The sequence below is a fragment of the Cyprinodon variegatus genome, unplaced genomic scaffold (assembly GCF_000732505.1).
Source record: "Cyprinodon variegatus isolate N-32 unplaced genomic scaffold, C_variegatus-1.0 Scaffold789, whole genome shotgun sequence".
Classification (NCBI taxonomy): domain Eukaryota; kingdom Metazoa; phylum Chordata; class Actinopteri; order Cyprinodontiformes; family Cyprinodontidae; genus Cyprinodon; species Cyprinodon variegatus.
This window is the reverse complement of record NW_015151242.1, coordinates 5,370-19,498: the sequence shown is the minus strand read 5'-3', so window position 1 is coordinate 19,498 and position 14,129 is coordinate 5,370. Positions and strand designations below refer to the sequence as shown.

The 14,129-nt window shown below is 37.6% G+C and overlaps 1 protein-coding gene across 2 annotated transcripts in view; it reads right to left on the bottom strand.

The window, feature by feature from the left end:
• The window catches only part of LOC107098560 (erlin-2), a 23,474-nt gene extending 12,070 nt beyond the window's left edge, over positions 1–11,404 (bottom strand). Inside the window, exons 1-7 of one of the 2 annotated variants that reach the window (XM_015396299.1) lie at positions 11,362–11,404; positions 7,366–7,477; positions 6,822–6,903; positions 5,599–5,645; positions 3,891–3,952; positions 3,652–3,777; positions 2,571–2,644 (exon numbers count right to left, since the gene is read on the bottom strand). In XM_015396299.1, the coding sequence (XP_015251785.1) occupies positions 2,571–2,644; positions 3,652–3,777; positions 3,891–3,952; positions 5,599–5,645; positions 6,822–6,903; positions 7,366–7,472 (498 nt within the window). In that variant the 5' untranslated portion in view covers positions 7,473–7,477; positions 11,362–11,404. The remainder of the gene's footprint in view (positions 1–2,570; positions 2,645–3,651; positions 3,778–3,890; positions 3,953–5,598; positions 5,646–6,821; positions 6,904–7,365; positions 7,478–11,361) is intronic. The other variant, XM_015396300.1, reaches the window with a different exon arrangement.
• Between the last annotated feature and the right edge of the window lie 2,725 nt (positions 11,405–14,129).

Sequence of the window (14,129 nt, the reverse complement as noted above, 5' to 3'; positions counted from 1 at the left end):
GAATTTTGGATTTTCATTTGTTGCCGCTTCAAATCATCAAAATTTAATGAAATAAACATTTGAATGCATCAGTCTGTGTGCAATGAATAAATATAATGTACAAGTTACACCTTTTGAATGCAATTATTGAAATAAATTGAGTTTTTCAAAATATTCTAAATTACTGGCTTTTACCTGTATATGCCACTGATGTCTTATTTATTAACTGGATTGATGATTGGCCAAAAAAAGTAAAGCCACCGGCCACCATCTTGGTACTCCCCACACGCACAGAGACAGGCAGTAAAAATGGCTACATGTGTAGCATTTGGCTGCAAAAACAAGCTGTTTGCCGGCTGTGGGAAAACCTTCCATAGCTAATTTCACAGTCAGTGGATGAACTAACCAAGAAAATCCATATGTACACCGATGTATCCTATAGTATAATATGTAGCGTTACATTACTCAGGCTATCTCGGACTGAATCAAAGTTAGTGAATAAAGTAGCCATTGACATTGTTTCTAACGCAAGAAAATAGATGTGGAGTAAATAAAAAGTACTCCACTGTGAAATGTCAATGTAATAATTCTTATATATTATTGCATGCACGTAACAATGTCATCAATTCACGTATATTACATGTACATCATCAATTTAGCACTTTCGGGACATCTGTATTATTGTGCTACATTAACACATTGATTTATAGTGATGGATTTGTATAATATGTTATATGATTTAGAGACTTCATTGACTTCATAATGGCACTGTGATGTGACTATTTATTGTAAGTTAAACTTATCTACTTTTGCTATGAAACAGCAACTTTGTGTCAAAGTGATGAATTTATCTTTACTTTAAAAGTCTTAAGTCCCCCTGAAAATAAGAAACATCATTGTTGTTTGATGCTGAAGCGCACATATTGTTTACATCACTACCGGTCAAACAAGGGAGTACCAACATGGTGGCTGGTGGCTTCACTTCAACCCCGCACTACCAACGGGCAATCAGGAATCCAGTAAACAAATACGAATAAGTGATATATATAAATAATACATGCTTAAACTCAGAAATAAATGTATTTGGGATCTTTTTAAGTAGTGCAAAATAAATAAATAAATAAAAAAACATTTGCTTCTTTTTTAATGCTCTTCTCCCAATCTTACAGCAAGAAAAGCTCCTGCTCTGCCATGTAATTGGGTGTGAAATTGTGTTTATGTTTATGTGTACAGCAACTCCTGAGGGAAGGTGAACGTTTCAACGAAGGGGATGAAAAGAATACTGCTCTCACTCCTGCTGCAAATAAAAAATATCTGTTTGACAATGCTAATAGATACAGCAAATAAGAAAAAAGATTTCAAATTGACCAAAGATTAACTAATTTGACTTATGACCATCATTATTTGTTGAAAAGTAAGGAACATGCAAAAGCATCATGCATTAGCATAACAGCTAAAGTTCAGGGAAACGGGATAGTAAAAAGGCTCCAAGCCCCTTCAGCAAGTGCTCCAGGTGATCCTCAATTATATGTGAAATTTGACAAACATGTGAGCACCACAATCTGATGCAGATGACAAACATGACATGCTATTTAATAGCATTAAATACATGCAAACAGCAGGTTCCACAATCCCAGCTGCCTGCTCCAAAAGCACACACGACCTCCGATTTCACCAAGGCATTTCCAGTTTACTTCCCCACTAAGCAAATTCTGCTTGAAAACATCCACATCAGTGTTTTCACTTTTGCATTAGACCTTTAAAATGTCTAATCCTTGTCTTTGTCCCTCTAAAAAAATGCTAAGCATGACTTGCTGTGGCTGCCGCCATCCGCTCCCTGACGGGCTGTTGCTCGCTCTGAGTCTACCCTTTGGTCTCTGGTATGTACAAAAATATGGCATCTTAATCTTAAGTGCCATTGCTTACCCTGCAGCATATTCATCTCACAGAGACAAGCCTTGTTCAGGAGTTTAAAAGCAGTGCAGTGTCGGTAATGTAACGTTATAATTCTTCATATGGTTTACATTGTGGCTTAATCTCTGCAATGTCGTCCGCCGTGGACATTGTAGCCTTTAGATATTGAGTCAAAATAGGAATAAGCTTCATAAGCCTTGGCTTTTTCTTCTCGCTGAAATACTATGTTATTATAGTATGTACTTTGGTAGGCAGTTTCCATACAGTCATCTTTATTCCTTCATTTATTTAGGACAGGCCCCGATAAAAATTAGTCTCTCTTACTCCCCCTCTGGCCCCACAGCCACCGTCAGAGCCTCTGGGGGTTTTGTGCAGGTCGAAAACAAATCTCCCAATACCAACTTCATTTTGGCCTGGCTTAGTTTGTGGTTAGAAACCATCCTCTACAACCAGGCTAGAGTCCAAACCACAGCGTTTATTTATTAACAAGGGCTTTACATCATATATTAATATGACCTTAGACACTAATACATCAGACCCATGCACTATGGATTTTGTGCAGATTAAGCAAAATGAAAATGCAATCCTTTGTTTTAGTGAGTGAGATCTTGGGTATCTCCAATAATTTGAGATACAAATATCTAGTGCCTATCCAAATGAAACTGTTGTTACTGTACCTGTATTACAAGCCCAGGCGCCATAGATGTTAGATCTTCTTGCAGCGTTAATTTGAGGTTTTCATCAATTTGGTCTGTATGGAAATAAAGACAGTGGTTAAGCTCTGTTCATCCATGAGAAAACAATCATGTTTTGGCTGCATAAAAGGAATCATTTGAAGCATTGCTTTTTCAGTAACTAAAAGAACTTAGAAGGGCTCTGTCTGCTCAAACCCTCGGTCAGTCCAAGCAGAAAGCATTTTAAGATGAACCTGGTTCTACTGGAGTTTTCCTCCTGTTAAAGGAAAGTTTTCCTTCCCACTGTCGCTACATGAAATATTGCAGCAAAGCAACTGTCCAATATTGGTACATGCTCAGGGGGAGTGAATTCTTCAAGTCAGGTAGGTGTCTTGAAATAAAACTTTGACCAATATGTCAGTATGATTATGACATGTGTAATGAATTGGGAGTATATACAACTGAACTGAAGAGACTTCAGCTATGTCTAAATCCTGGATGGTTTCAGCACAGAAATGTTTATCTGCATCGATAATACTTCAGGAAGACATAATGCATTATACGTTGCATAAAAGTTCTGTAGATAAAACAGGATGGCAGGACCAACAAATCCAGGAGTGAGAAAATAGCTTCTGGTGGATTAAAAATACTAATTTCCAAAAATTCAAAAGAAGTGGCTGTGAAATCCATAAGAATTTCAACAAGCTCGGAAACTCAACCACAGCTCTGAATTCCAGCATTGATCTCTGGTTACAGCGTGCAAGTTAAAGGAGAGCTTTAAAAGCAAACTCGTAAGATTGCAGCTGATTAAGCAGTTAGGGCTGTCCAAACTTTCCCTTCCTGAGGGCAGGTTTTAAATTAGATCAGTTTCACCACGGCTTCCTGTTGACAGGACCCCCTTTCTGCTCGGTGGATAATCCCACATTAAAATATATTAAATTGTCCCATATACATCTATAAAATTGTGGATCAGACCATGGTTTGAAAGGCAGACTATAAAATTAGGCTGAAGCAGAAAACTAGAATACTGAGATCAAATTTTCTTCTGCTGCCTCAGTTGTTCTCAATCTGAGTCTCTACTCACCAAACAAGCCGATGTAGACTTCTTGTAGTGAATGAACGCTGCAAAACTGGTTGAGTTCGTGGTGCACTTTGTTGAAAATCAAAGCTTTGTCATAATCTGCTGTGAAGTTTCTCACTATGTCATATACTGCAGAGGAGAGGGAGAAGAACCAATATCACAGAACTGACACAGAGGATTGTGAGTGAGCAAGACATTACTGTTTATTCTGAATCCATAAAAGATGGCTGCTTCCACAGTACCTGCTGATGGAATGAGGTAGTTCACCACTTCAATGCGGTCAAAGTAAATCATCACTCCTCCACTGAAAAAAGAGGTACATAAAAAAGTATTTTACCAAATATGAAATGATGTATGAGGATGTGCTTATACCGTAAATCCTCTAATATAGGCCGGGGCCTTTATTTCACTCAGGTACATCTTGGTCCAGGCCATTATTGGAAGGAGGCCAGAATTAGAGGCAGGCCTCTATTTCTATTTGATCAAAACAGACTACCAGTGAAATGAATGAAAATTAGATTTTGCATCTCTTTGAACCTATAAAATACTAGGTTCATTTATTGAAAAAGTACCGTTATTATAACGGTATACAGAACATTATTCAGACATCTTCCTGCAGCTGCAATTTTTCTGAACGGCAAAAAAGACACAGTGTGGAATCTTAGTCAAACTGACTTGCGAAACAAAGTTTTTAAGAAAATTAATGGAAACTGTTCTGCCATCACAGCAAAATTTTATTTTAAGTAGGCTACCAGTATCATATATTTCAAGGGAAATGCAGAACAACGAAGGCCAATGAAATTCTCTAATTTTAATCCTGCCTGGTTACCACCAGACCTACCGGTAATCACACGTCTTTCAGATCAGAACGATTGTGTAAGGCCACAACAATCTCTGAGTAAGGATGGGATTCCCATGCTAATGGCTTGGATTCATTAGCAAACATTGCCCCCCTGTGGTACTTATATGTTACTGTCACAAGTTGATGAGGACTGCCCAGGAACTTCGTTGGTTCTAATTATTGCCCCGGCTTGTATACGAGTCTGGCCATTATTTAACTCTGCCAACAGTGAGACAGGCCATTATTAGAGACCCGGTCGCTAATGAAATACAGGCCAATATTAGAGGATTTACGGTATGTCAGTTCACATTATGGTTTTAAAGGAAAAGTCCGGTCACATTCAGAATACAAACTTCTGAACGTACTTTAAGTATGAAATTATTAGATACTTTTTTTTTAATAAATGAAAAGTGTTTTTAATTAAGAGTAATTTCATTTGAATTACTGGAGAAATCCGTGTTTTTCAAACAACACCACGGCCACCTACCAGACCCAGTGCTGTATCTGGTGTTTGTCACAACACACTATTATCCAAGTCCTCTTGAAAACATTCTTCTTTCAAATTTTGGGTACATATTACATGTTTTTTTTTCTCGGGTCAGAAGTTCGATGGCAAATCCTCCCTCTTCAAGTTGGCAATCCAACGAATGAACCCGTCCTTAGAGGATCATGAATCCAAAGGGTGAAATAACACTTTTTTTTTTTTCACTTTTACCCAATGTATTACGACATCCAACTGCCATGAACATGGGCATTGTTAGTTTAACTTTAGCTCTGGTGAATTTGGTTTTGGTTTCTCTGGTGAGATTGGTGCTAGGCTTACCGCACCATGACGTAACTGCCGGAAGATGTCAGTAGTGAGGTGTTACTATAATTGGGGCAGAAATGGCCGCTCCTGTAATCAGTGATTGCAACGAAAATTATTGTTTTTATTTATTTAATGATTAACACTAAATTCATTAAATCATTGCAATTGTACTCGTTTTAGGTATAAATAATGACCCATTGATTATTCCTTGCTTACCGGACTTTTCCTTTAATGTAACAGTAGACATTTGCTCCATTAGCCATGATAAATGTATTAAAGCCAGCCTGAACTGGAAACCCACCTTGTGCCACATGGGACATTCTTCACCTCATCCGTCTGCAGGGTCGTCTGCAGGTCAAAAAGCAGATGGTCACAAGTTCTGGGTAATATTTTCTCAAGTTCTGCTTCTGATTTTTCTGTTACTGAGATCATTATTTTGATAAGACAACAAACACTGGAGCTGGGAGTAAAACTATCAACATTTTGCAACCAGATTTACTATATAATAAATAATGGGGATTGTTAGACATTCAAAGAAAACATCTCTAAAAGAAAAATATAAAAGCACAAAGTATTATAGGCCTGTTGAAACAGATCCTTCAAAGTACGGTGTGTGAACAAACATTGAACCAAGTAGTCATAAATTTCCTCCCTGAAGCAACATAACAGGCTGCTCTGCTGCTAGTCCCTGAAGCTTACATTTCAACGGAGATCATTTTAACACACATCTTTCTTCTACCAACTGTGTGTCTGGGAACTGGCTTCGCTCAGTAGACCTACAGCTGCAGCCAACTGCTTTGGCAGAAGCACAAGTTATTTAAAACACTTTGCAGCTTTTGCTTGTTTCTGTGCCAACAACTCTGTCCTTGGCAGAAAATCCCAGCGTACTCCGGCCCAGTTACATCGTAAACACAGATGAAGCTGTCAGAGTACAGCTGGAATCACTATTATTCTGATTAGCTGACTTATTGCTTTTAATTCAGAGAGCCGGTTTTCAATTTTTCTAATTATTTCTGCCCTGTTTTAGCAATGAAACAGACAACAAGGCTTCAGTATGTCTGATTGAATCCAAAGAGCATCAGCACAGTCAGCTGTTAAGCACCGCACTGCAGTAACATGCTACCACAACTTCAGAGCAAAAATGTCTGCTTAGGCCCAGAAATACTATCCAGGAGAAAAGGAAATACTCTGTAGATATGACAGCGTGTTTGAGATTGGGCATCAGGAAAAGCGTATGCCTAGAAATGCCTAGTGATGCTAAAGCAAATGCGTTAGCAATCACATAGGCTGCTAATGGTCATTATGTTGATGAACACACTGGTTGGAATGGCTTCTCAACCACAAAACAAAAGTTTTAAGACATGTTTGCTTATTACAACTGTGTCCAACTCTTAATCTTTAAATCACAATGAAATCATTGTGCTGCACTGATGGATATTTGCTCTGCTTTTGAGCACCTTGTCTCTCAGATTAAATGTTTGTATCCTGATTTTAGGCGCCCCTTTCTTGCAGTGTTCTACTCACTTGTACAGACTTGTATGTGGTGATGAATGGAAGCATGAGGTGGAACCCCGGGCCGCTGGTGGTAGTAAGGAGCGCCCCTCCCCTGGGATACAAGTAGAACACATTATGAGCTATATCCCTGTCTAAATATTAGCAACACAGATGAAAAGTACAGATCATTTTCAGAGTCGTCCAAATTTGTAGAAGTTAAACACAGATCAGAGAAAATGTGGTGCTTCAATTGACTTGTGTTACGCTGTTCAGCGAATCAAAATATTAAACACAGAAAATTTGACATTCTTAATGAACAAGCTTCCTTTGAAATGAGATAAGAGAGAATTTCCTGCTAAATATTAGTCCTGTTCTCAAATATGTGCCAGAAAGCAGGAATCAATCCATCACACTCAGAAAGACATGTCTGCACTAGTTTTCATAGTTCTGATAGCCCTTAAAGCACAGCATAGATAGCATGTAGGGGAACCTTCATGTTAATTACTGTCCTTGCTCTTCAACTGTTAAAATCCTTGGAAAAACTTTCCCAATACTTACTTTCCTTCAGACTCACCTGTAATACACTCCTGTGTGTCCTTCCTCAATTTTGTGCACAGAGGCCAACAGCGCCGCTCCTCCAAGAGCTGCAATTATAGAGAAGACGGCCCCCCACTGAGCCATCCCTGCTAACCGATAGAGAGAGACAACAGAGAAAATCAGTAGATGGATTTTAAGACAACCTTTCATTATGGGACAACTTAACTTTTCCATTTAACCAGGCGGGTAACAGTCAATGTTCTAACACAGCAGGACTGGCTTCTTGCTCACAAGTTTATCCTCACTGGCTTTGCAGGGCATTAGCAGGGACTCCAACCCCAGTCCATACTTAAAGAGGATTGAGATTAAACCACAGAAACATAACCGTTCTGAACAGTCAGACAAATGCATGTGCATTTTGTGACCTTTTAGGGCCCCCTTCTGGACTGAGGCAGAGCAGCAATATTCTCTCAGTCATTTTTAATTTAAGACAAAGAATTTAAAAGTAACATTAGCATTGTTTAATGCTAATGTTTCAGCTGGAATTGGTTAACATAATTATTGTGGAGCTTTTTTCAGGAAACTGCCAGTTTGCTATTAATTCACTGTCCAAATAGTTTAATGGGATACTGGTTTAAAGTTGGTTAATATTGTTACTTAATTATTATATGGTTTAAAGAACTGGTTGGATGGGTTGGGGGAATCCGTTAGCACTAAAAACTGAAAACATTTTGATATTGACTTGATGAATGTTTTTAATTTTAGCCTGTTTTAGTGACTCTTTCCCTCCTATTTCTTATAGACGAGCCTTAGGCTTGATCCGAAGGAAGTGGAAGTGCGTCGGCGGTCGTCATTATTAGTGCTATCCGAATAGAGCAGGCAGTAAAGAAGGAGCTAGCAGCAGGAAGATTCCCAGCATAGATTCATTTAGATTAGGGACTTCTGAATGTTTCTATGGCCACTACCTGTGTGTGACACATGTTAATATCCAATTCGTATTTTGGGGGGTTTATAATGGTTTCCACCAGGATGATGCGGTCAGCTGTGCCATTTTCATGAAGTATGGAACCACAGTGGTAGATGGGAGAAGTCCAAGGGGCAAACAGAGCACCCAGCAAAGAGAGGTGGCAGCTAGCCAGGGCCCAATCAGAATCAGAATCAGGTTTATTGCCATTGTTAGTGAAGGAGTTCACAAACTAGGAATTTTTTATGGTACAATCGTGCAACATGAAACATATAATATGGAATAGGTAAATAACATTATAAAAATATCTAAAACACTGTGGGTATAAGGCATGCAATAAAATAGACTAATATATACACTTAAGATAAAAATATGGATATAAAATATAAAAAGTAAAATAGCATCTTACAAGGAGTGCAAATAGAGCAGTGTGTAAATAGAGCAGTGTAAATGGCATGGGCAGGTTATAGAGTCTGACATATAGTTAGGTGTTCATGAGTCTTATGGCAGAGGGGAAGAAGCTGTTTTTATGGCGGGAGGTTTTAAGGCTATCTGTGGGAGGTGGAAGGGGGGTGGTGGTACATCAGAGAAGTCCATCAGGCAGAGTGCATCAAAGTGGGGAAATGCAGCAGCAAACGGCCAGTGTCTGTGCTGGAAGTAGGTGATGAACACGAAAAGTCCTTCTAGGCTTAAGAAGAAATGTGATGAATTGGGAGTATATACAACTGAACTGCAGGGAGTTAAATGGAGTATTTAGACTCTGAAACGTACCTTTAGCTGAAAGAGCGACCAAATTTAGGACAGTAATTATACCAAGATTGTAAAAAAAAAAGATTATATATATATATATATATATATATATATATATATATACACCTTTTGCAATTAACATTAACATTTTTTCATCTGCCAATACGCTCTATCCAGAACTCCTCAAACAGAAAAGTTTGAATTTCACTGGGTCAAATTTCGTAACAACTCTTCTTTAAGAAATGTTTGGCTATCCGATTAATAATCAGAACAGTAATGTGTGTGTGTAAACAGATTAATCGATTTGCAAATTAACCGTCAGGAGCAGCCCTAACCACAATCATACCTCAGTGCTTTTTGCTTTGCAAATAACACAATTATTACACGATGGGAACCCTTTAGAATAAATCTTCGCACATCGTGGGGACCGTGTCCTCTATTGGGGTCCAATGTCTGGTCCGCATGGGTACAAATGCTGTTTTACTGGCTCAGGTGTTAGGTTTATGGTGTGAATTGAGTTTAATTGAGAATTAGGGTTAGGTTCACAGTTAGACTGTAAAAATGGGTTAAAAATTAATGGAAGTCAATTGGAGGTCAATTGTGTGTGTGTGTGAGCTAGAACTGGGGGTGGTGTATTGTCAAATATCGATATTGATATCGATACAGGTGCAAATTGGTCCAAATGGGAACATGCATCGGGTCCCCAAATGATAAAGTTTTCTTCTTTGAGTTGGGGTTAGGGTTAGGCATATGTTGGTTATAGAATTAGGCGTATGATTTGAATGTATTTAAATGAAATGTCTCCGAAAGTCATGCAAACAAAGGCAGTATGCAGTATGTGTGTGTGAACAAACACTTGTCTAACTGTCTTTGGAGGGCCTTTCCATTGACTTCCTTTAATTTCTCCAGCCTATGACCCAAACCCCTAAACCTAACCATTACGGGTTCATACCTAATCCTAACCTAAACTCAATTCCGACCTTAGTCCTAAACTTGACCTGTGAGTCAAAAACAGTCCTTCCATAGACCCCATTAGGAACAGCCTGTCCCCACAGCATCCTATTTGTTCCAGAAAATGGGACCCACAATGCATGAAAACACGTACATTTTAATTACACTTTATTCATTATTTAAAATGTTTATTTTAAAGGTAATTCAAAGTCAAAATCCTTTTTTTTTATCTTGGATTCATAGTGAGTCATTTTTTTTTTTCATTTATGTATTCCTCTTAAAATTGGTGCCTGTTTACCTTCCCCTGCTGCTGAAACTGAAGTTTCCTCAGCAGATCAACGTTTATTTTATTTCTATGTTATTAATTGTATGATTAATATGGATGTTTATTTTACCATTTCCCTAAACTATCCTTTAGAGAAGAAGTCCTTCTCTCTTTTAAGGCTTAAGGTGAAAAACTGATCTTACCAAACGAAATTTCTTTGAATTTGAGGAAGATTTTTACTTATAACGATTTAAGTTGTACTGCTTTTATTCTTGGGCCAATTATTCTTCCTCAATAATCTGGTTCTTAAAGAGAAATGAGAAGCAAAAACTGTTTTTACTTTATACAAAAAAGAGAGAATCAGAAATTTGCCACAAAATTAGTATTTATGATTCAGTTTTTTTTTCTATAGTTGCTTGTTTTCAAAACTCTAAGAAAGCGGATCCTGTTGGCATCAGTGATCAGGGCCAGTGATGAGCGTCAGTCTGGGTTAGTGAGGATTTGCAGATGCAATCTGGTGGAGCTTATGGCAGAGGAAGGTCTTTATTCTAGCAGATGTTTAACAAACACTCTGTGCTCTTCTGTCTCCATATTCCCACAGAAGTGGAAAGGTTTTTGTTTCAGTTTGCTCCTCTTTGTTTTCAGATTCAGAATGAGTGGATTACTATTAGTTTCGAAGCATTCATTCAGGAGTTCCAAACCTAAACCTTAAATATACCACCAAAATCAACTGGTTAATGTGTTTTGTTGTTATTTTGTTTGTTTGTTTTTTATGGTGAAACGATTGTGTGACTGTAAAGCTTGAAATACTTGCGTGAAAATAAACACTTTTTAGGGCTCAGGTCATATAAATCAACAACATTGTTTCGGCTAACAGCGTTAGCAGCAGAAGAGGCCCGTTTTTAACTACCTCACCTGTTCAGGTGCTACTTTACCGTGTTTTAAATAAAATCAAGGTGTCAAACGCAACATTAGGAGACGTTTTTACTGTTTGATTATTTACAAGGAATCAACACTGTTGTAGAAATTCTCACCAAAATAAATATATTACGTTCATAATTAAGAAACCTGGAAAGAGCGTTAGGTAGGTAGAAATGTCTTACCTGATCTAGTTTTTAGTGTAAACAGCAGAGCTGACGGCAGGAAGTAGCCTCTTCTACTGCGCTTCCTTTGGCTGATCAGGATATGCTGTGTTGCATTAGCGCCTCCTGGCGGAAATCCTCCAAACATAATAATGACTTTCTGTTGCTACCTGAAGTTCATTTTCCACTCACCTTAAGCGTTGTTTTCAGTAAAAGGTGATTAATGTTTACTAATATTATTTAACACTATGAAACAACACGTTTGTTTCAGAAGAATTCTTCTTTAATTGCCTTTTTAATTATGTCTGATGCTTACTTACAAACTTGTTCTCTGGAACAAAGCAACAACTCTCCACTGCTAAGTAACTTTTTTCTACATCACCATAGCAACATTGTGATGTCATGACAACACATGGAATGCGATGATGTGGAATCATTTGTCACCGCCCACATACATGTATATTATAAAAGGACCTGTTAAATCTACATTCCTTACTTAGCACCCAGAGGCCTCAAGGTTAGCTTTGGAGATTGATACTTTGCAATTCTTCCATCCTGTCAATATTTTTGTCCTCGTTAGATAACCCTGCATAAATATAACTTCTTTTTTTATTTTCTATTATTAAACAGCTCTGCAATTTGGGGTAAGTTGTTAGAACAGGTGATACATTAACATTTCTAAAAATGTTTCAATCTGCTAATTCAGCTCTGTCCACAGCCATGTCAAAGTCAGAAAATAATGAGAGACTTCTAATGCAAGAAAACAGGAAATGCAAGGAAAATATAGCAAATCCTTTTGGAAAAAATGCCAAACTAGAAAAACAAATCAGCCAACTTAAAGAAAAGCTTAAAATTCATGATGGCGCTGAAAAAACAATAAAAGAACTTCAAGAACAAATTGAGGAACTGCAGAAACAACATCTGGAAAAAGATAAAAGTCTTGCCAGAATTCAAGAGGAAAATATTGTTCTTAAAAAAGAAATGCGGGCACTCGAAAACAAAAATGCCATTGATACTATGTGGCGAGAGCAGAAAACAAGAGATTTGGAGGGTTTTGACAAATTAAAAAAAGAAGCTAAAGAAATGAGCTCAAACATAAATGACCTAAAACATCAAAATGAAGCACTTACAAAGAAATGTCAGGAAAAAGAAAACACGATCAAGAAACTGCAGAATCTCTTAGAGAATGAGCAAACAAAAAATCAAAATGCTCAAGAGGCATTAAACAAAGAAAAACTAAGCAGATGTCAAGACACTGCAAAGTTAGAGATTGTGGCAGATTTGAACAATAAAGTACAAGGCTTACAAAGTGAGAAAGATTGCCTCCTAGGCAAACTGAACACGTATGAAAACCAAGCAAAGTCATATGAAAAACAGATAAAAACAATGGCAGAAAACATTCAGAGAGAGAACACGAAAAATAAAGAGCTTTTAGAGCTACTTGATATGAAAACATCAGAGGGTGGGAAACTCCACAGAGAGCTGCAATCCAAAAATAAGCAATTAGAAGGTTTGGAAGAAGAGGCTGTTAAAGCACGTAAAATCATGAACAGGTTGCAGCTGGAATTAGAGAAACTTAATCATCAAGTAAGAAATGATCAAGAGACAAACACACATTTGGTGTCAACCCTAAATAAACAGAATCAGGCTATGAAAAAGGAAGTGAAAGACAGTGAGGACAAAATCCAAGAGCTGACAATCAAGGTGGCAACCCTAAATAAACAGATTGAACATGTAGAGGGCAAATTCTTCAATTCTCAGACAGATCTCAGAAAATCCAAAAAAGAAAACACTTCACTGAAGGAGTTAAACGTGACCTTAGACCGTAAGGTAAGTGAGATTAAAGATGAGCTGGAAAACATAACATCTGAAAATCAGTCTTTAAATGATCAGTTAGATCAGATGAAAAAGCAAATGGAAGAGGCAGAGGAGAGAGAGAAAGAGAAACTGTCAATAGTTAACCAGAAACTGATTAAGATGAAGGACACATTGGCAGTGACAGAGGTAGAGAAGCAAAGGCTTGAAAAAGAACTTGAGGACTTTAAACAGGAAGATTTAGGGAACAGCAGAAAAGTGGAAGAGATGGAGGAGAAGATAAAACATCTAATTGAGGAAAACAACAATCTCCAACGAGAAAAAGATGAAATACATCAGTTTTATACAAGTTGCTGGGAAAAAGCTTGGAATCAGTACCGCAAATAAGCTCTTAAAGATGACAATTATTAAAATTCACCTCATTTAAAAACAGCCAAGCAAGCAGACAGTACATTTATGCATATATGCTGCTGGATTAAAAGGAAAAAAGTACTTAAATCTTCAGTCATTCATTTATCCATTCGTTCGTTCCTTTATTATTAAAACATCCTTAGAAATGATCAAATAAACTCCAAATTTTCTATGTTTCATTAAGTGTTCTAATAAGTGCATATACCTGTGTTTGCCTAAGGCACGTGTGCAATAATTGTGCTCTCTTGATGCCACATGTTTAATAATGGATAATTTCTGCAAAGCACAAGTTCCTATAATAATGTCCTTACTGCCTGTTCAGCCTTGCTGCTCCTCAATAGAAAGGTAAGGCAGGAGCAAACTTTCTGGAGGGCTAAAATGCAATCAGTGGGTGGTTTCCTTTTCTGATATGAGGACAGTTTCCAAGTGTTTGAACACATCTTTTAATGTTTTTCATCTTAATTTGTCCCCTTGGAAATATATTGAGTAGTCTTCCTAGAAGTTTATTTTTATTTTTATTTATAACAGCTCTGATCTATCTTTGGACCGAGGTCAAATTCAGG